At 41.6% G+C, this 18,988-nt stretch overlaps 2 protein-coding genes across 5 annotated transcripts; one reads left to right on the top strand and one right to left on the bottom strand.

Annotated features, from left to right (window-relative positions):
- On the top strand, positions 1 to 4,850 carry ubxn11 (UBX domain protein 11). Its single transcript, XM_040013070.1, is given in 14 exon segments — positions 1 to 205; positions 308 to 348; positions 1,112 to 1,207; positions 1,320 to 1,420; positions 1,515 to 1,596; positions 1,676 to 1,728; positions 1,810 to 1,876; positions 1,970 to 2,187; positions 2,274 to 2,351; positions 2,425 to 2,548; positions 2,639 to 2,742; positions 3,820 to 3,893; positions 4,283 to 4,426; positions 4,514 to 4,850. Coding segments are annotated over 14 exon segments (1,425 nt in total). The 5' UTR covers positions 1 to 134; the 3' UTR covers positions 4,686 to 4,850.
- A 690-nt stretch (positions 4,851 to 5,540) lies between these two features.
- Positions 5,541 to 17,810, bottom strand: cep85 (centrosomal protein 85). 4 transcript variants are annotated; one of them, XM_040013066.1, is made up of 14 exons: positions 17,678 to 17,810; positions 16,713 to 16,771; positions 16,477 to 16,608; positions 12,209 to 12,996; positions 10,288 to 10,418; positions 10,068 to 10,185; positions 9,766 to 9,951; positions 9,144 to 9,296; positions 8,894 to 9,048; positions 8,666 to 8,783; positions 8,168 to 8,218; positions 7,966 to 8,073; positions 7,588 to 7,831; positions 5,541 to 7,473 (listed from the first exon to the last, which is right to left on the bottom strand). In XM_040013066.1, the coding sequence occupies exons 2-14, from the start codon at positions 16,750 to 16,752 to the stop codon at positions 7,310 to 7,312; spliced, it is 2,388 nt and encodes a 795-aa protein (XP_039869000.1). In that variant the 5' UTR covers positions 16,753 to 16,771; positions 17,678 to 17,810; the 3' UTR covers positions 5,541 to 7,309. The 4 variants fall into 4 exon arrangements, with proteins under 4 accessions (XP_039869000.1, XP_039869001.1, XP_039869003.1 ...); XM_040013067.1 differs by having other exon boundaries at positions 7,588 to 7,726; XM_040013069.1 differs by lacking the exons at positions 16,477 to 16,608; positions 16,713 to 16,771; positions 17,678 to 17,810 and adding an exon at positions 13,784 to 16,469.
- Between the last annotated feature and the right edge of the window lie 1,178 nt (positions 17,811 to 18,988).

Genomic DNA, 18,988 nt, shown 5'->3' with positions numbered 1-18,988 from the left:
GCTATTGGAAACGGACTCCACACAAACTGAGAAAACACTGGAAATCCCTCTGAACCTCTGTTATAGTTCATTCTCTGAACAGAAAGAAGTCCAAAGAAGAAATAAGTGTGGGATATTCAGGCTTTGGATTTAAAATGAGCTCTCCTTTGTCGATGCTAAAGAAAACCAAACGCACTCCTCTGCAGGGCGCTCACAAAGACCAAGGGTAGGTGATTAACTCCACACAGGTAGAAACTGGACTGTAGTTTTATTGTGCAGAATAAACGTATCAATCATGTCGCCACACTTAATTTTCTTCGACCTGCAGGAGCAAATCAAAAGTTCCTTTCAGGAGGAATCTGCTGAAAGGTAACGATGCACTCACAGATCACCAGCAGCGCTGCAAATTCAGTAAAGTACAAGTACAGAATAAATAAATACATCCCAGCTACACAGCAAAATCTCCAGTGTTAAATTAACACTAGAGAGTGTCTATATGGGTCCACACCTCTGAGTGTTAAATACAACACTGTTGAGTGTTAAATTAACACTTTTGACAGTGTTATATGTTTAAAAGTAACCTAGTCAGTTTTGAAGATTAACAATGGCTAACACTGAGCAGTGCTGATTTTCTAACACTGGAATATTTCTAACATTTTGAGTTATTTTCCAGTGTTAGAAAATCAGCACTGCTCAGTGTTAGTCATTGTTAATCTTCAAAACTGACTAGGTTACTTTTAAACATATAACACTGTCAAAAGTGTTAATTTAACACTCAACAGTGTTGTGTGGACCCATATAGACACTCTCTAGTGTTAATTTAACACTGGAGATTTTGCTGTGTAGAACTAGAACTACTTTCTTTTTAAACCCTTCAAATTAAAGCTGAAAGTCTGCACTTTAGTCACACTGTGATTGTTTGATTTAAAGTGTGTGGAGATCTAACAGTATTCATGTGTCCACAACATAAATAACTTAAACTGTGATGAGCAAAATGCAGCAAATCCTCACATTTGACGAATAATAACAATTACATCTTACTGGAGAAACTGATCATAAGTTTATCAGGTAACTTTTCCAGTTGAAAAAATAGCAAAACATCTTTTATAACCATGATACTTTTTGTTTTTAGAATTTGAGGCTGAAATGGCCGATGAGTCTTCTGATTACTCTCACACTACAACCAACGAAGCCTCCACCTCAAATACGGGAGCTCCATTAAAGAAAGGTAGGCTTTAACACAATGCTTCATATTCCAGTGTCAATATATCTTCTTTTATTTATCACATACAAAATGATTATACGTTTTATTTTTCTAATACTTAACTGCTGGTTTCCAGGGTGTCCTCCGACCAACTTTGACCTCATGTCTGCCATGATGCAGCGAGTGACCCTCCTGGAGAAAACAGTGAGGAGCCAGGCAAAGGAGATAGAGCGCAAAGTGAGCATGCAACCCTTTCAACGAATACCAAAACTGCCAGCCATCCTTTAAACATATTTAAACCTCACTTTATGGTTTCGTCATTCCTCCCAAGGATAAACAGATTTCAGATTTAGAGGAGAAGCTGAGGGTTCAGGGAGAAGTCAGGTAATTACCTACAGCAGGCACAGACTTGAGTTCGATTTATGTTAAGTCGATCAAAGCGTTTTCATGATTGTGTGGATTTAGGAAGCAAGCATGACCCGAGGAGCAGAGATGATCTCGAAAGCCGGTGCCAACAACTGCAAAATCAAGTGCATGAGATGGAGGTGAGTAAGGTGTGTTCATAAAGTATGAGATCGTGATTTTATCAGTGTGGAGGTTTCACTGAGCTGCTGTCGTTGTTGCAGGACTTTCTGAACGATTATGGTTTGATCTGGGTGGGAGATACAGACTCTGGTGATCCTGCAGAGCGAGGTAGATCCACCAGTCCTGCAGACCTGCAATCCCTCCGTGTCTTTTGTATGTTAAAGCTGTGCTGTTTTTGTTTTGTTTTGTTGTCTTCTGCAGAAACTTCTGGTGGAAGAGGCTTCCACATAAACTTTGATCTCGTGCTGCAGAGGATCAGAGAACTGAACGTCCTCCTAGGGGAAGGAGAGTCTTTTGTGCAAATGACAGCGACAGGAGCACAGCTGGCAAAAAAGGATCCCATTCCATTGAGGCTCTACAGGAATGGCATTGTAATGTTTGATGGTCCTTTCCGCTCATATCAGGAGCACAGCACGCAGGTTAGCTACACTAAAAAAAGGAAAATCAAAGTCTGTATTAAACTGGAATCTTTCCTTGGTTAAAAGTAAACTCTTGGTCCCTGCAGCAGTGCATGCAAGATCTAATGGATGGCTATTTTCCATCTGAGCTTCAAGAAAGATTTCCGGATGGTGTACCTTTTGAGGTGAGTCTCAGTTTCTTCTTCTTATTTTGTATTTGGGAACAATCGACTGTCTTCACAAAAATTCTCTTTGCAGCTTCATGACAGGCGATACGAGGAATTCAACTCTAGGCTCCCGTGGGAAACGTTTCCTGGTGAAGGACAGGCTGTTTGTGGGGACAAAGATGAATCAGCAAGCTCGCTGAGTTCTCACTTACCCGGTCTGTTCTGCAAACGTCACCCTGATCAAAGCCGCGGTGCAGATCCTCAGAGACTTTGCTGTCATTCTCATGTTTTCTTCTGATTCAAAGGCAAGAAGCTGACCACAGATCAGTTCCTGAACAAGTTGCCGAAGTTGGTGGTGAAGGCCGGCCGAGTGATTGATATCAGGAACTCGCTGAGGGCAAAGCTGCAGGTGAGTCGTAGAGAAGCAGCAATTATCTGTTTGTACAAATATACAGATGAGGACAAAATTACCAGCCACCCTACAAAGTTTAAAAGCTTCGTCAACATTTTTCTGAGTGCTTTTTTAAGTAGACCAAGGAATTTTTAACATAACATTTGTAAACATTGTAGTTTTCTTTATAAAGCATGAACTATTATTACTATTTTAGAAAAAAGCAAAAAATTCCAGGATTAGTATTATTAGTTCCCTGAAAAACCATAGCAGGCACTACTGCTGTGCAATGATGAGCTTTAACGTTGTAATGATCGAAGCTAAGAAGTTGAAACTGAGAGTTAGCTTCCAATTTTCTCACATTATAAAAACTTCAAGGGTTTGAGCTGCCACCTGAGAAAGCATGCTACCAAAAACAAAAGAAATCCGTTCAGACTTACTTGAGTTGTGAATTATAGTCTCAAAGAAGATAATCACTAGAATCCAGCACAGGAATGGACTGCAAAGCTGCAGAACAAGAAAAACTCCACTTCTGCAGAACAGATAACTTCATGCCAAACTTCACTGAAGGACAACCTGGAGAAAGATTTTAGATACTAGTAGCACATGCTTTGATCAGATGAGACAAAACTAGAGCTCTTTGGCCAAAGAGATGCTTTTTATGTTTGGAGAAAGAAGTGAGAGACATATAAAGCAAAGAACAACGTCCCCACATTGAAACTCAGTGGTGGCAGTATTATGTTGTGTCTGGAACTGGGAATCTCTTCAAGGTGGAAGAAATCAAGATAAAAGGATATGTGAAGATTTGGGAGCAAAATCTCAAGCAGTCACCAGTAAACCTGTGTCTGGGTTGTTGCTTTGTCTTTAAGCATGACAGTGCCCCAAAACATAGTCACCCCTGGTGAAGACCAGGCTCCAGAAGGCCAAAATCAACATTAATTGTCATTAATGTCATTAAAGGCCTGCACAAATCTCTGATTTCAGTTCCACTGTTTCTCTGTTTAGCAACACTTGGTAAAATCTTTATAGAGGGCCTAATGGTTAAGTCCTCGTGTATATATAAGACAGCACTGATAATCAGTGTGCTTCTACCAGGGTACATCTGATGTGGACAGCAGCAGTTCAGTGATACTGATAGATACACCGTCACTGCAAGCGAGCACTGAGAGGTAAACCAAATGTTCTCTTTTATTTTTTATGTGTATAGCATAAATATTTGTCTAATCTGCCAGTTAACAGACTTACCAGAGGGTGTCAGTCATCACAAACTCATGCTGTGCAAATAAGCATGGCTTAAAAACATTTGTCATACCAAATGAATACCACATGGAAAAAATGACAAGTACAAAGTGGGTTAAAGGAATTTAAGAACACCACACTTGATGTAAGACCTGCTTAAATCCCGATTTGGCCACTGATCGTCCAGATTGTAGAGATTACTGTATGTGCTGATCTGAAAATGAGGGCAGCCATCAGCTGGTGACCGTGTTTGTGATGCAACGCTCCAGTTTTCACCCACATTTTTCTAACAACCATAATGCGTCATGGCTGCCACCAGACTGCAGGCTTTCAGCGCCTACCAGCCTGCCTGTAATGTCATCACTCTCAAGGTGAAGTCAGAAGACGGGAGTCACACTTACATAGTGAAAATGTCCCCGTCGGAAACAGTCGGTGACCTGCGGAGGTACCTGGACAAACACAGGTGAGGACACATCTCAATGCACTGACCGCACTGCTGCTTTTACAATCACGTGACCCAGCCTGCTCTTTGTTTGTCGCTGCACTACAGAAGGGGCGGTGTGCCCAGTTATGACATCATCAGCGCATACCCACAGTGCAACTATGATGATGATGGTCAGACGCTGCAGTCGCGTGGAATCGTGACAAACGCCACTCTACTGCTGCGACAGAGGAAACCCGATCCTTCACTGGCCGACGTCAACAAAGCTGTTAAAGATTAAAGAATTACTTTTATCTTGTTACATCAGTGCTGTTCACAGCAGAGCGGAGCGTGAGCAGAAGTAAAGGTGTTGCTAATGTTATTAATGACGACTGTGTTCTGTGACAGTGAGGCCAAAAGCATTCACAAACCCATGACACTGAAATAAAATCCCAATGAGCCATTATTCCTTTTGTTTCTTATACCTTTGCTCTTATCTTAACAGGGACACAGATCATTAACACCAATATCTAATCAGATAATCACATGGCAGCAATTCAGTGCATGTAGACATGCTCAAGCTGACCTGCTAAAGTTCAAACAGATCATCAGAACGGTTAGTGCCAGATGGGCTGGTCTGCTGGGATTTTCCACACAACCATCTCTAAAGTTCAGAGACAATGTTCAGTGAGCAGCAGTTCTCTGGGTGAAATAGGAGAAACAGAATGACTGCTTAGAGCTTATGGAAAAAGGAGCAGTAACTTGTTACATCCACAATATGCAGAAGAGCATCTCTTAACACACAACACACAGAACCTTTAAGCAGGTGGGCTACAAGCAGGTGAGGACCACACCGGCTGCTGTCAGCTGAGACCAGGACGCTGAAGTTACGATTAAGACTGGAAGAATGTTGTATGGTCTGATGAGTCTCAGTTTCTGCTGCAATACTTGGATGATACGGTCAGAATTCTGAGTAAACATAAAAGTAAGGTTCAGGCTGCTGGTGGTAGGACATAATCTCCTAATTTGTGTCTTTTAAATGACAATCTCTTCCCTGGACTCATTATGAATGTGCAGCTGACACATCTGCAGGAACAGTCTGGTCTTTTCATCCTTTCTCTGCAAAGTTAAACAAATAAAAGCAATCTGAGACCAATTAAAACAAAACCAAGTGTCGAAAATCTTTATTTCTAAAATATGCAAATACAAACAAGGACAAAAGTATGAAAATATAAACATTTTTTCCCTTTTGCAAAACATTTGAGATGTTAAGGCATGCGGAGCCCGACTTTTCAAAGAGAAATCTTGTGCTACTCAAGTTTAAAGGTCCCATGAAATGAAAAATGGCTTGTGTGTCCCTGGGTGGTGTTCAGAATAATAAAAGTCATTGTTGCATATTTTTATGTTAAAATCCCTTTCTCTTCCCATAAAGTGTCATGCTTTTTCGTTTTTGTTTTCCCCTTTTAAATGGCTTATCTCACCGTCAGGACAAATACAAAAACTCCATTCACTTCGATGTGACCCGTGATTATGGGGTGATCCAGCCAACCCCTCCACAGTCACCTCCACAGTCAAAACGCCTGAAGGAACATCCCATCTCATCACACCTCAAACCACAAAGAAATAATACAATCTAACAGACACTTCATGGGACCTTTGCACACTGTGGATGCTTGCTGAGACACGTTAGTACATTATTACAGCAACAACACGTTAGGAAGACCCAGAAAACTTTCACACCGAGTTTTCAATGCAAACAAAAAACCCCTAAAATAACAATAAATAATACTGAAGATTAATACTGTTTCTCATTCATACATTTACTCAAACAGTTCACCGCTCTGCTTGAATGAGAGTCTGCTGTCATCGACATGAAATCTACGCTATATCTACGCTCAGACTTTCACCGTGTTTTAATCATCTACCAGGGCCAACTCGAGCTTTGCAACACGTTTTTTTTTTTTTCCTACTACATTCAGTGTCAGAGGGAATGTATTGACTGTCCTACTGGTTGACACACTGAGTGAACGGTTATACTGGAAGAGTCAGCTGCAATCAGCCCTTTGTGGTTGGTCTGGGATGAAATTAGCATTGCAGTTGCAAACGCGACAGAAAGGCACATGTTGGTAATTCATTCAGGAGGAAGCCTGCAGCAGCGAGGAGTGCTCGCACACCTGCACGACTGCTTCGACCGGTGTTTCTTTGGTATACGGTAGGCCTGTTGGTGTGAGAAGCTGATTTGGTATTAAACCTCTTTTAGTTATTATGCCTCATACCTCACAGCAGAGTCCAGTATTACAGTGTTCACCATTTCAAATGGCGCATTAGTAACATTTCCTTGCAAAGTCATTAAAAAAAGGAAGAAAAAAAAAAAAAGCAAAAATAAAAAGCAAAGGTTAAATATTTTCAGTTGATTGTCAACTACTTCTCAGATAATTCCCCTTTGGAGGGAAATTAAATTTTAAATAAGTTAATATTTGCAGGACTTCTACACAAAGAGTTTTCCACCAAAGTGGAATAAAAAGTATAAGACTGTTTTGGTAACTGACAGCATCATGTCGTCATCATTATAAAAACAAAAAAAAACCCACACGTGCGCACACAAACACACAGACACACAATGCTTAAGGATCAAGTATTAGAGGTAAGTTATATTCTGTTAGCCCTTGGACTGAAATAGATGAACTCAATGGGATGGGGGCGGGGAGGTGGGGGCTCTGAGCTACAGGCAGGCTTGAGACTCGACATGCAGTCAGTCGAGAAGTAGAAGCTAAACCATATGGGCTTTCCTTTGTCCTCGTTTCAAGGAAATTATAGTCCAGTCCTCTGACATTCAGGAACAAAGCGTGGAAGAAAAGCCTGTTAAGAGTCCTCCGAGATGAAGAGGTTCCCGCAAGTTTCCTCCATCGTGGCTGGTTGTCGAGGTTACTGAGTTATGCAGTTTTCTCCCATGTCCTGAGCGTAACGGTCCAGTATTACGTTACGCAGCTCCTCGACATCGCGCCGGAGCTGCTGGACTTCGACCAGCTTCTTCTGCAGCACCTCAGGATTCATCCAGTCCTCGCCGTGCTCTGCCACGGATGGGGGTGCTGGAAAAACAATGCATAATTGGTTCTCATTCGATTACATTTAATTTAAACATCAAATTCAACACTACAGTGAAAAAGATGAAGGTCAGAAATAAAAACTCGAGTAGTGCTTACAAGTGAGGCCAAGGAGCAGGGACAGGTTGGGGTCTTGTCCCTGGGCTCGCTGGGTTAGGATGCTGCACAGTGAGCGCAGGTCACTGAGGCAGGAAGCAATCTCAGTATGCAGTCTTTTTGTGAGATTAGCCCCAGCTGGCTGCAGGACAGAGGAAGCCTGGTTAGTGCACTTTTGCTCTGGATCGCTCATCTGCTCCTGCAGCGTCAAATTCTGCTCCATTAGTTCCTGGTTCTGGGTCGACAGCTACAACACAATGATCGGCATCGGTGTTAGGAGCTGTCGAGCTTTATTGAGGACACTCAGAGGTCTGATTTCTAAATTAAACAGAAACTGAGAAAGTTGGTGCTTTTTTGGAGATGGTGGTTAATATAGCTCACCTCCTTCATGGCTGTGTGGAGCTCTAACACGTTCTGCTCTTTGGCCAGCACCTCCTCTCTGAGAGCCTGAGAGCTGCTTTCTTCCTGAGATATCTGCTCCTCCAAAGCCTGCAAAAGAAAAAAAAAAAAGATTTAAAAATGTTGCACGCTACAGAAACAGCAAACACGCACTCATTCAGATTCCCTGTGAAGAGATAAACACCTGGATCTGTGATCCAAGCTGTTCCATCATCCTGTGTTGTTTCTCAATAACCTGCAAAGAGAAGAAATGAGCATTAAAACAACACCAACTTAAGCACCAATGAGGCGTTACCGACCAGCGTGTGCTGGATATTTTCCATGTTATTGATCTAACTTGCACACATGAGCACAGCAAATTCGGTACACACTGCAGAGAACATGCTGTAAACCACACAATACAGTCATTTCCCAGAGAAATACTCACTTCTCTGTAAATCTAACTCATCTGAACATGAACTTCCTCTAAGCTCAGGAGTCATCTGAGGTCAATGCACAAAGTGGGTTCTTTCTGCATCTTTACTTTGGGATAGAAATTACTTTTTAATAAACCTACATACAAATAGTCCTTAGTTATTCTAGTTTATCCAGTGATATTTACACTCTGAATCCTGTCTTTGTGTTCTGCCCTGATCTGAAAAGGTGAACCTTCTTTGCACATGTAAGACCACACCAAGCAGACCTTTTTGAGTCTCTGCTGCTCCTCTTTCAAACTGTTGTTCTCTCCTCTAAGCTTCTCAAAATCCAGAGAAGGGAGTCTGGCTCCATCCTCCAGGCCCTGCTGTACCCGCTGCTGCATACTGATGAAGACAAAAATAACGCAGAACACTCATTATGCACAGTTATTAGGTTTTCTTTTTACACTGAGAGCGAGGAGAAATAACATGCCTACAGAGAGGAGTACACATACTCAGTAATGGTGGTCAGCAGGTCCCTCTCCCTGCGTTTCTGCTCCTCCAGGTATGAGTCTTTCTCCTTCAGCTGCGAGTTTGTCGTCGCCAGACAGTCGTCCAGTTCTTTTACTTTCCCTTCTAGCTCTGCTACCTGATGTTCAGCTTCCAACAGCTTATTTTAAAAAAGCAAACAAACATGAGCAGGTTTAATGATTAACACATGTGCACCTGAGCAAATGAAAAGGAGTTAAAGTTTAGTGTCCTAACCTGTTTGTTCTGGTTCTGGTAGTCCTCCAAGGTGGGCAGGTCAGCGAGGTAGCGCTCAAGAGTCTCAATACGCTGCTGGTTCTCCCTCTTCAGTTCCGACTCCTTCTGACACTTTTTCTTCAGGTTGCTGATGTGCTTGTCTCGACTGCGGATCTGCAAACATAAACACAAGTTAATCTGATAACATTATCCAAATGTGCCGCTCAATACTGATTACAGCCCTTCTCAATCATCTGATGATGAATAAAGGAAAATGACAAACCCATCGTTACTTTTTAGTTTCAAAGAAGTTTGTTTAATGACAAGAGGAAGCGTGCTTCAGGCTTCGAGTGATTAACCCTGACCGATTTTTATCTACACCATATTGTTTCTTGTGTGGGAGACAACAACTTCCCACTTGATGTCCTTGGGCTCAAGGACGTCAAGTGTTTTGCTCTGCTGTTAGCTAATATCAAATACTGGGACATGCTAGAGCAAAGTATTTGGCAGGGTTTTTATTTATATATAAAAAAAAAAAACAACCATTGCATTGGCCATCATTAGGGTTTAAAGGTTTTCAGTCTCGATATTGTGGTTCTCGTGTGCATGACTCTTAATAAGGACGTGTTGGGTAAGCACAAACCCTTTCTTCCTGTTTCTTCATCTCCTCCGTGTGCCTCTCGCAGGCTTCCTTCAGATTCTCGGTCAGTCGCCGCATCTCAGCCTCAACTGCCGCGAGTCTGCGCTCTGCCTCTGCTTTCTCCAGAACAACAGAGTCTGTGCGCTCTGCAAACTGCGCCCTCAAGAACGCGTTCTCCCTCTGAGCCTCCTGCAAGTCAACATCAAAGACTCAGCTGAGTAAGATATCGGTGCAGTTAGTCAACATGACAGCAGTATAGTAGTCCTAAGCGTTGCTTTCTGGAGGCAGAGCATGTTTTTACTAACCTGTAGACGCAGCATATACATATCTCCATAAGAAGCTCCTCTGCCCAGGAGGGCTCCGTGAACCTGCAGCTCGCTTTCCCTCAGACGCTGCTCCAGCTGGGCCATGTGCTGCTTTTGTCTGCGATCACAACCAAGTCCAACCATCAACAACAACACAAACATTCACAAAGCTTTGTTTTGGTAATTTAATAAAAGCAGTGAACCCATTACAAACACTTACCTCTCAATGATAAGCTCCTTCTCCTTTAGCAGGCTCTCGCTGGCTTTGACCAGCGCGTCCCACTTGCCCGACTCAGAGTGAACCGGTGTTGAGTATAGAGGTGGGTACTGACCCATTCCTCCACCCATTAGCTGTAACAAGAGAGGGAGAAATGTATTACGTGTCAGTGTTAACTGACAGTGGCGGACAAGTGATGAGACACACCTGCATACTTTCCACTTTTTCACACAATTCAGGAGTTAGCAACAACAGATCTAGTGCTCTAAAGTACTGAGTACTGCAAACACCTCATGAATAACCTCCAATTATTCATATGCAACACGAAAGTAACAACTACTTTTTTGTCAAATCACATGGACATGGGTCACTGTGCTATGAAATAATTAGCAGTGCCAGCAGTGTTTGTTTTCCAGTAAAACTTTAGATGACTAATGTTAAGGTTGTAATGGTACTACTAGTCTTATCAACACTACTTGGTGATTTGTGCTTTAACTGTTGATGTTGTATAAGAAACAAATTAACAGGATTCAGGACAAAGACAATGATAGTGATGCTCGTCATGCATGTGTGCACTCAGGACAAAACGGTTACTTTTAATCATTAACCCTTCAAGCTACCGGCAGACTGCTGGAGTTTCTGCCTTTATATGCAAAAGACTTGTACTTATGACTTTAGGAACCATAATTCATTGTGTAGCTTTGTACGTGCTACACTGTGCTGCAGCTGCCAATGGCCTTCACGCACATATAGAAACAGGGAAGATGAACTTCTGATTCTAAACCCCAAATTATAAAGTTTGAAATACAAACTGGACAATATATTATTAATAAAACAATAGTAAAGGACACCAAGTTTCTTTATTTGTTCACTGCCAATAGTACAACTGGTAACATTGGAGCTAATCAGTATTCTTATGATCAATAAATAAGCTCTGGTACCTGTTTGATTTCTGCTTTAGTGCCAACATCTTTACATGAAATACTTATATTTTAGAGCCACACATGCCACGTTTATGCTGACAACATAACAGATTTAAATCAGCACACAGCTAGCCACCTGACAGTGACAGAACAAATAAACTGGCATAACAAATATATTCCCAAGAAACATGAACACGAGTCTGTCATCTACTTCTTTTGTTAATGTCAAATAGGCTATGTATGTTGAGGACAAAAACGCTTATTGGGAAAGGACACAAAAAAGTATATCTAAGCATTTAAAATACAATAAATAACGTTATGTATTAGAAATGAGTGAATGCAGCTCATCGATCTCGGCTTTGAATCAGCAAGAGGTTGTACAGCCTGTTCATATAGTATAATTACCTCTCAATACGATCAGGTTTAGCTTGTTTTTGTTCAGTGTTAGTTCCAGAAAAACTGCATTAGTGTACTTAAGTGTTCATTTGTAAGCAAAGATTTGATAAACTGCTAAAAGTCACACTTCAAAGTGGCACTCGGTCAGCATCTGCTCCCAAACATAACAAAAGTCAGTGTTAACAAAAGATCGAATAATTAAATATATCTGCAGACAGCATATAATTGGTTGAAGTAGTTGAAATTTAAATTTTGGTTATTGATCTGTTTAAAATCCTGTTTTAAAATAAACTTAAATGTGTATTAGACCACATTTTATATGTAATTAATAAAGAATTGGGAAAATCTATACATTGTGTATAGAAGCTATTCTTTTGCCAAGTTTTAATCTTTACAAACAAACAGCTACTCCACAAATCTTCAGTTTTTTACATTTTCCCAGATACATCTGAACCCATTTAAAGCTGCCTTTTTTGTTTTGCCACCTAGCAAAATATATTGTGTGGAAAAAGTGTCACAAGATACACTTGAAATCCAAACTTGTTGGTCTCACTTTCTTTACCAACAATCTTGCAGCAGTAGATGTTTTATATTGAGATACATACCTGCATTTGTTCCATTTGCAAGCGTAAGCTTTCCAGTTGTTTATGCTGCTGTTGCTGCTGCCAGCTTGGAAGTTCACTGCATCTGTCCTGCCGCAGCGGCTCATAACCTTTGGAGCCTGCGTGCTCTCTCAACAGAGCCTGCGTCTGAAGGCTAAGAGGACTCGTATAAACTCCAGCAGATCCGGCCACACCAGGCTGTCCGCCCCTTTGATTAGAGGCTTCTGCAGTACCAGAAACGCCAGGCCTAGCTTCAGGCAGAACTTTATAGCTGTGCTCCAAACTTCCTCTGTAGGCCTCAGACACGTAGTCTGGAGTGTCTCTAATCCCGGTCTGTAACCGGAGTCTCATGTCAGGGCATAACCCACCCAGGATGGCTGACTGATTCAGTGTAGGTTCCACAGCAGGAGTATCAAACCTGTGGCCCTCGTCCAATCGCGTATGGTCTGTTGGGAAAAGCGAGTGGTCCAGCCCATTCACCAGACTACGGTATCGACTCAGGCAGTCGGGCTTTACCCCGACGGGATCTCCTCCCACGCCAACTTCAGCATCCAAGTTGGGCGAAGATGCTGATTTGGAGAGAGAGGAGGACTTTGACGTGGTGCCGCTTGGGGTTCTGGAGCCAGAGGAAGATCTGTGACCTGCAGCTGAGGACAGGCAGTCCTCCTGGACACATGACTGGGGCTTTGAGGCCGGGGCTCCGGCCGTGGATGGCATGACATGTGCAGTGGGTATGGGGATCTGACTGCGGATGGGCTGGAAAGAGGGGCTGCTGCTGGAACTGCAGAAATCTTTAAAAAAAATAAAAGAAGACAAACATTAGAAACAACATTAAGAGGATTTCTCTCACACTACAAATGTTCCCTGTTAAATCAGTGCAGAATATCTGGAGCGCTACCGCAGGCCATTTTCTCTATTTTCAGTCAGCAGTGTAAAGTAGATGCAGCAGGGTTTACTGGTGGCCTACTTTGATGATGAGGTGTCACCGCTGAAAGAATTAAATGGCTTTGACTGACTCAACTCAGGGAATAGGCTTATAATAGACTTAAAGCACTGCATAGAATTAGAGCTCCGTGTTACATGACAAACATTTCCTGTGTTCACTGTGTTAATAAACCTGCTGATACCTGCCTGAAACATGTACAATTATAACCCACTATAAAAATATGTTACTGCAGAAGGGCAGACAAAAAGTTCAGCCCCTATAATTAGCAAAATTTTGACAACACACATGGCGTACTACAGCTTCAGTAAACACAGAGTCCACTTTACTAAGCAAGCACATACAGCAATGTTAATCTGGAAGCTTCAGAGATGATAAATGACTTTAGGAACACAGGAAAACCCAACACCAGCCATCTCCACAATCCTCAACACACGTTACACAACTGTTTTACCAGCACTACGAACCTCAGAGAAGTGTTGAAGTCTGAAAATTGGGCAGTCACTCGAACACAGCAAACGTGTTAGAGGCTGTGGCATGTTTTCTAACAACGAGCGGAAGTGAGCAGAGCGGCAGAACGCTTTAAATCAAAACACAGAACAGTCTTCTGCATTTCCTGAGAGCAACAGAACAACCTGTGAAGCCAAGACTGACAGCTGCCCGACGAGCAAGCCCAAAGCTGTATTGTCCTCCAACAGAAGACCTCGCCTTTACCGAGCCCTGAACGAACGCATACAAACAGGCACACGCAGGAAAGGTTAGGGGGTATTTATAACCCACCTCTCAAGTTACAGAGCAATCTGTGGGTGCCGCTTATTTAAGCACCTTGCCTCCTCCCACTGAACCACACATCACACGTGTACCTCCAAAGTCAAATACTGAATGGGATACTTCTACCTCTTACCAGTTTAAACCAGAACTGATTTAAATTAAGACACCCTGAATAATCACTGCACACAAAAATAAACAGCAAACATGCCAAAATAGGGTGGGGGGAAAAAAGAACAAACTTTTTTTTTTTAAACATAACATACATCTGATATAAAAGACGCCTCAAGGCTCCACTGAATCACGACTGGCTAGAACATGTCTGAACTCCTCAGCAAGAACAACCTTTGTTAGATGTTTGCTCAACACACATTCCTACCCAAAGACATAAAAACCCAAAACTTGTTCATTTGTATACCAAATCTAGTGTATTTCCCACTTCACGGTGACTCTAAAAACTCATTATCGTAGCTTTTAGTGAAAGACATTGATAAGATATCATTGTTAACAATGTCATTATCTCTTCTGCCTGCTGGTCTGATTCTTTATCAATTCCCTCATTGATTCATGATCAATCATCCAAGTACATAGTTTTTCAGCTTAGACACAGAGGTTTTACTATGCCTGAATCTGAGCAGAGTTTAGAAACATAGTTTTGTTTTTTTAGAAGGCCTGTGTGTGACTATGATGTGCAAAAACCTTTTTCCATGAGTTTGATGTCACTCTATAAAATATGCAAAAGTCAGGAAATCATGAAGGCCCAGATTAAAAGGCACTGATCAGCTTGGAGCCACAAGAATGCAATGGACTGGACAATTTGATACTGGTGCTAAACTGGAAGCAGTTTAATTCCAAACCCTAATTAACTGCTATATTTATAGGCACTGCCATCAGTCTAGGTGGTTGGAAAAAAGCCTAATAGCTGCATTACTGGATATATTAAAGCCAGTTTCCCACATGCACTATAGCCTGGAACGTTTCTAGATATCATCCAATGAAAAGTCTCTCAGCTCCAAGTTTGCCTATGTGAGAACAGAGTGGACAACTGTCTGTTGAAGGAGAGCACAAAACTGTAGACAATGTTTAACCAGATTCTCCCAACAATGTCTGGAGACTTCTGTTTTGTATTTTAATTTCACCTTTATTCAACGTATCAAACTGACATCTTGAGAATATGATATGAGCCAAGGCAGGAAACCAAAACTTCCAGAGAAAAATCCAGAAAAGCACTCAAACTACTCAGGATTGTACAGTGGGTCAGTGCTGCTAGTTTAGCTCTGTAATAGCTTACAACTATTGCTATAAACGAAATTTGCTCAGGGAACACAACTCAATACATGAACATGTGGAGGGTTGGACAAAATAATGCAAAACTAGCAATTAGTGTATCTAATAACAAGCCTGCCAACCATTCGCTTGAATACAGCTCTGACCGTTATAGGAATATTGTCTTACAAGCGCCAAGCTCAGCGATTAACATGTTCAAGAGGTGTAAGATAACCCTGGCCACCTCAATGGCATCTGCTTTCATTTATTTCAAAGACAGAACGCATGCATCTACTAGCACTAATAACTGGTATTTACTGGAAGTTTGAACGTTTTGGTTGTTTCTTATTGTATCTTTGCTTGTGTGTTATTTGTTTATGCTCCACTGACTGTACTGTTGTCTTTCTTGGCCAGGACACTGTGAAGACATTTTTTCCTGGTTAAATACATTTTTTTTTTAATTAAAAGTTCTCCACAGTTAAAGCTAACTGATAAAAAGCCAGGAGCAGAGATCGTTTAATTCACCATAGTGACAGGCAGAGCACCAAAACAACCATCAGTTTACTCAGTGTGCTGGGACACCATCACCTCACTAATATTTTTCCTTGTCCTTGACAATTGCCTGGCAATCCACCCATAAATACCAGCCCAAAGCCTACAGTGCTGCTACTCTGCAGCCTATTATTTTGTAATGTTTCCTTTGGAAACAGGGACCACCCATCCCAGCTGGCCATCCATTAAACACAGCCTTTCAGTCCATTATTTTTTCCACTAGTGCATGCACACACAAGCTATCAAACCTTTGGGAGATTCCTATTTTAAACATAACAATGTGAAAACAGTGATATTCCCGCCACAGGCAAGGTACAGCCTTGGCATTCAAACATCTCCTCTCACTTAACCTCAACTCTGGAGCAGTACAAGCTGCACCTTGGGTCAGTTTTGGCTGGGGAGTATCTCTGTAAATGTCCCAGGCATCAGCGGTGAATCATGAACATTTTATCACCCTATAAATAGACCTAGAAACAACACCATGGACAACACAGTGTGTTCCAGCTTCATCTCCCCAAAATTGTTAAGTGCCAAGCATTACCTAATTTAAATATTTCATGACTGCGCTCAACTTTCTAGTGAGCAATTTTAAAGAACAGAGGTTTAAGGGTGCACAACCATTAGAAAAACAAACCCAACACTGTTTAATGGATGTGTTCAGGTCACTGCAGTGAGACAGTCTTCAAAACAATGTTACACAACAGGCACTACAGGCAGAGGAAGAACAAGCAAAAGTCATCACCTTCTGCACTGTCAGATGCTGATGTGCCAAGACCAGTGTCCCCGCTGTCTGATGTTCCGGGCCGGCGGCCAAAACGGCTTTGAAACTTCTCTGACACAGCTGGCGTCTGCCACTCCATGTCAGCAAACCGGGCTAATGCACATTTGTGAAAAGGGACAACGACAGCAGAGCAGAACATCAACACATGTGGAAATGATGCAGGGCTTATGCATGGTGACAGCAGCGTGTCAACTTACCCGCTGGTTTGGATTCAATATATCTCTGCGAGGTGGTCATTCCATAAAAGACCAGTTACCTGTGGAGACAAGGAATTAGCATTATTGTATGGTACGGGACACTGAACAGGTGATCAAACTCATGGAATAGCTTTAAATTGGAACATGTATAAATTTGTTTACTTTGCCTCACTTAAACAAACAGCTGAACAACTAATGATCTATTTTAAACAATAATTTGACAGAGGCTGGCAGACTTTTGTGCCCACCGTAGAAAGCCTGTCTGCACATAGTAATTATGAACTGGACGGTCACGGGCTAGGACACAGCAGCTGTTAGCTACTGACTGATCTGCTCGCCTATCAAATTCATCTGCCCATCAACAACCACCACACACACTTTTCTGGGTAGCAACAAAAATAACAACACGAGCACATGTCTTCTCGTTACATAATGTCTTACACAAACATCTCTATCCCTACGGGAACCCTATAGGAACTTCCAAATCAATGGTGAGAAAAGAATGTAATGATGGTGGGCACCAAAAGGCTAAGACACCCCCCACTGTTGTTCAAACTAATCCTTTTCTGTAGCTAATTCTTAAAGGAAACTACTGATGCCAGGGAACGCTTTAAGCTAAACACGAGTACACGCTTAACTGAATGTACTAAAAGTATTTTTGTTAGTCGGCCGAATGAGCCAATCACTGCTATCCCAATCTACCTATTTTGTTAAAAAGAAAAACACACACACACACATACACAAACAACTCGTTTAAGATTTGAGCAGCGATGCCCTACACCGTTAAGCATTTTAGCTAATCCACGACAAATCCGTTTCCGCCGAACAAGCTAGCTAACAGCTAACACCGCTACGGTTTGCTTAGACTCCTGAGTTCACATCCACGATACATATCTGACTTCAGCCTGCCGTGCACATTATCGTAGATAAGCCGGTTCTCCACGCTGAAAGAACGGCTACTTTACCTTCGGTTTCAGATAAAGACTGAATACAGTGATAAATCTCGGTCTCGGGCTCTGAATCTGAACCCTTCGCTGCTGCTGCTGCTGCTGTTGTTCCGCTAGCCAACTGATCTCCTCTGATGGCAGACAACCCCGCAAAGACACGGTGGAAGCTTGTTTAATATTACAGCGCCGCCCGCTAAATTCGGAGAGTGGGTGCTGCTTCACAAACCGCTGCGGAGTTTTCTGCATACACCTTGTTACACCTCCACTGATGGTACACACCGACTTCAAAACTATGGGTGCTGGTGTAATATCGTGAAATATTACCCTCAGAGCCAGATTAATTCACAGAATTTTTTATCTGTCATGTGACCAAAAAACCACTACAGCAACACACAACGAACGCATCCAACCAAGTTGCACAGAGAAGGCAAGAATAACCTAGAAGAAGACTTTCGCAAGGGTTAAAATGTGTTGAAGCCATATTTAAAATACCTTAAATTTGACTACAAAATGTTGATTGGCACTGATGTGAACACTGTAAACTTAAACACAAGAGGTCAATGTCAATGAATTGTCAAGGAATTTTATTTATAGAGCACATTTTAGTACACGTAAACTCAATGTTCTTCCTATAAAAGATAGACATCAAAATTACACGGATCTGTACGTAGGGCAATAAAAACAACAAAAGAAAACGTTACAAAAACATTAAATTCAAGCGAACACGCACACACAAACACATACAGTGTAAGTCTATGAAATTAAAAAGGGTTTTGAGTCTTCTTTTGAATGTAAACACACTTATAATTGACCTCAGGTCAGCGGGCAAATCGTTCCAAAGAACAGGACCACAGTTTCTGAAAGCACACTTTGCTGTGTGGTTAGGAGTAGTTAAAAGATCTGCGCCTGATGACATGAGAAGTCTCACTGGGTTAAATAGAAGGAAGTTAAAGATAATTCAGTGTTGAACTGAGAGCCAATTAAGTTATTTCAATAGATGTTCAAGTTTCCATGTGCGGTTAAGGACTCTGGTAGTGGCTCAATCCAATGATCCTTTGGATAATCTGGTTAACAGAGTGTTAATGATTAACCTGCTTGACATGAATGCATAGAGCAATCTGTCAGAGTCAGTTTGATATAAAAATGTTCTTATGTTTTATTTTATTTATTTATTTAATTTTTCAGTAGTTGAAAGCAGTTCTGGTGACCTTATTGATATTATTATTGTTATTATTTCTTTTTTATATACACTACTGTGCAAAGGTTTTAGGCAGATGTGAAAATTGCTGTAAACAAAAAATGCTTTCAGAAATATAAATGATTATTTAT

The sequence above is a fragment of the Simochromis diagramma genome, unplaced genomic scaffold (genome assembly GCF_900408965.1).
Source record: "Simochromis diagramma unplaced genomic scaffold, fSimDia1.1 OVJJ01000618.1, whole genome shotgun sequence".
NCBI classification, from domain to species: Eukaryota; Metazoa; Chordata; class Actinopteri; order Cichliformes; family Cichlidae; genus Simochromis; species Simochromis diagramma.
Note: the sequence above shows the minus strand (reverse complement) of the source record. Positions and strands in the feature narration are given on the sequence as shown.

Excerpts from the sequence above, each read along its gene's own strand:
- cep85 (XM_040013066.1), bottom strand. The coding sequence starts at position 16,752 with ATGACCACCTCGCAGAGATATATTGAATCCAAACCAGCGG. Across the intron at positions 16,609-16,712 it reads TATTGAATCCAAACCAGCGG|CCCGGTTTGCTGACATGGAG; the intron begins GTAAGTTGACAC and ends AATGTGCATTAG. Across the intron at positions 10,186-10,287 it reads AAGGAGCTTATCATTGAGAG|ACAAAAGCAGCACATGGCCC; the intron begins GTAAGTGTTTGT and ends TTGTGATCGCAG.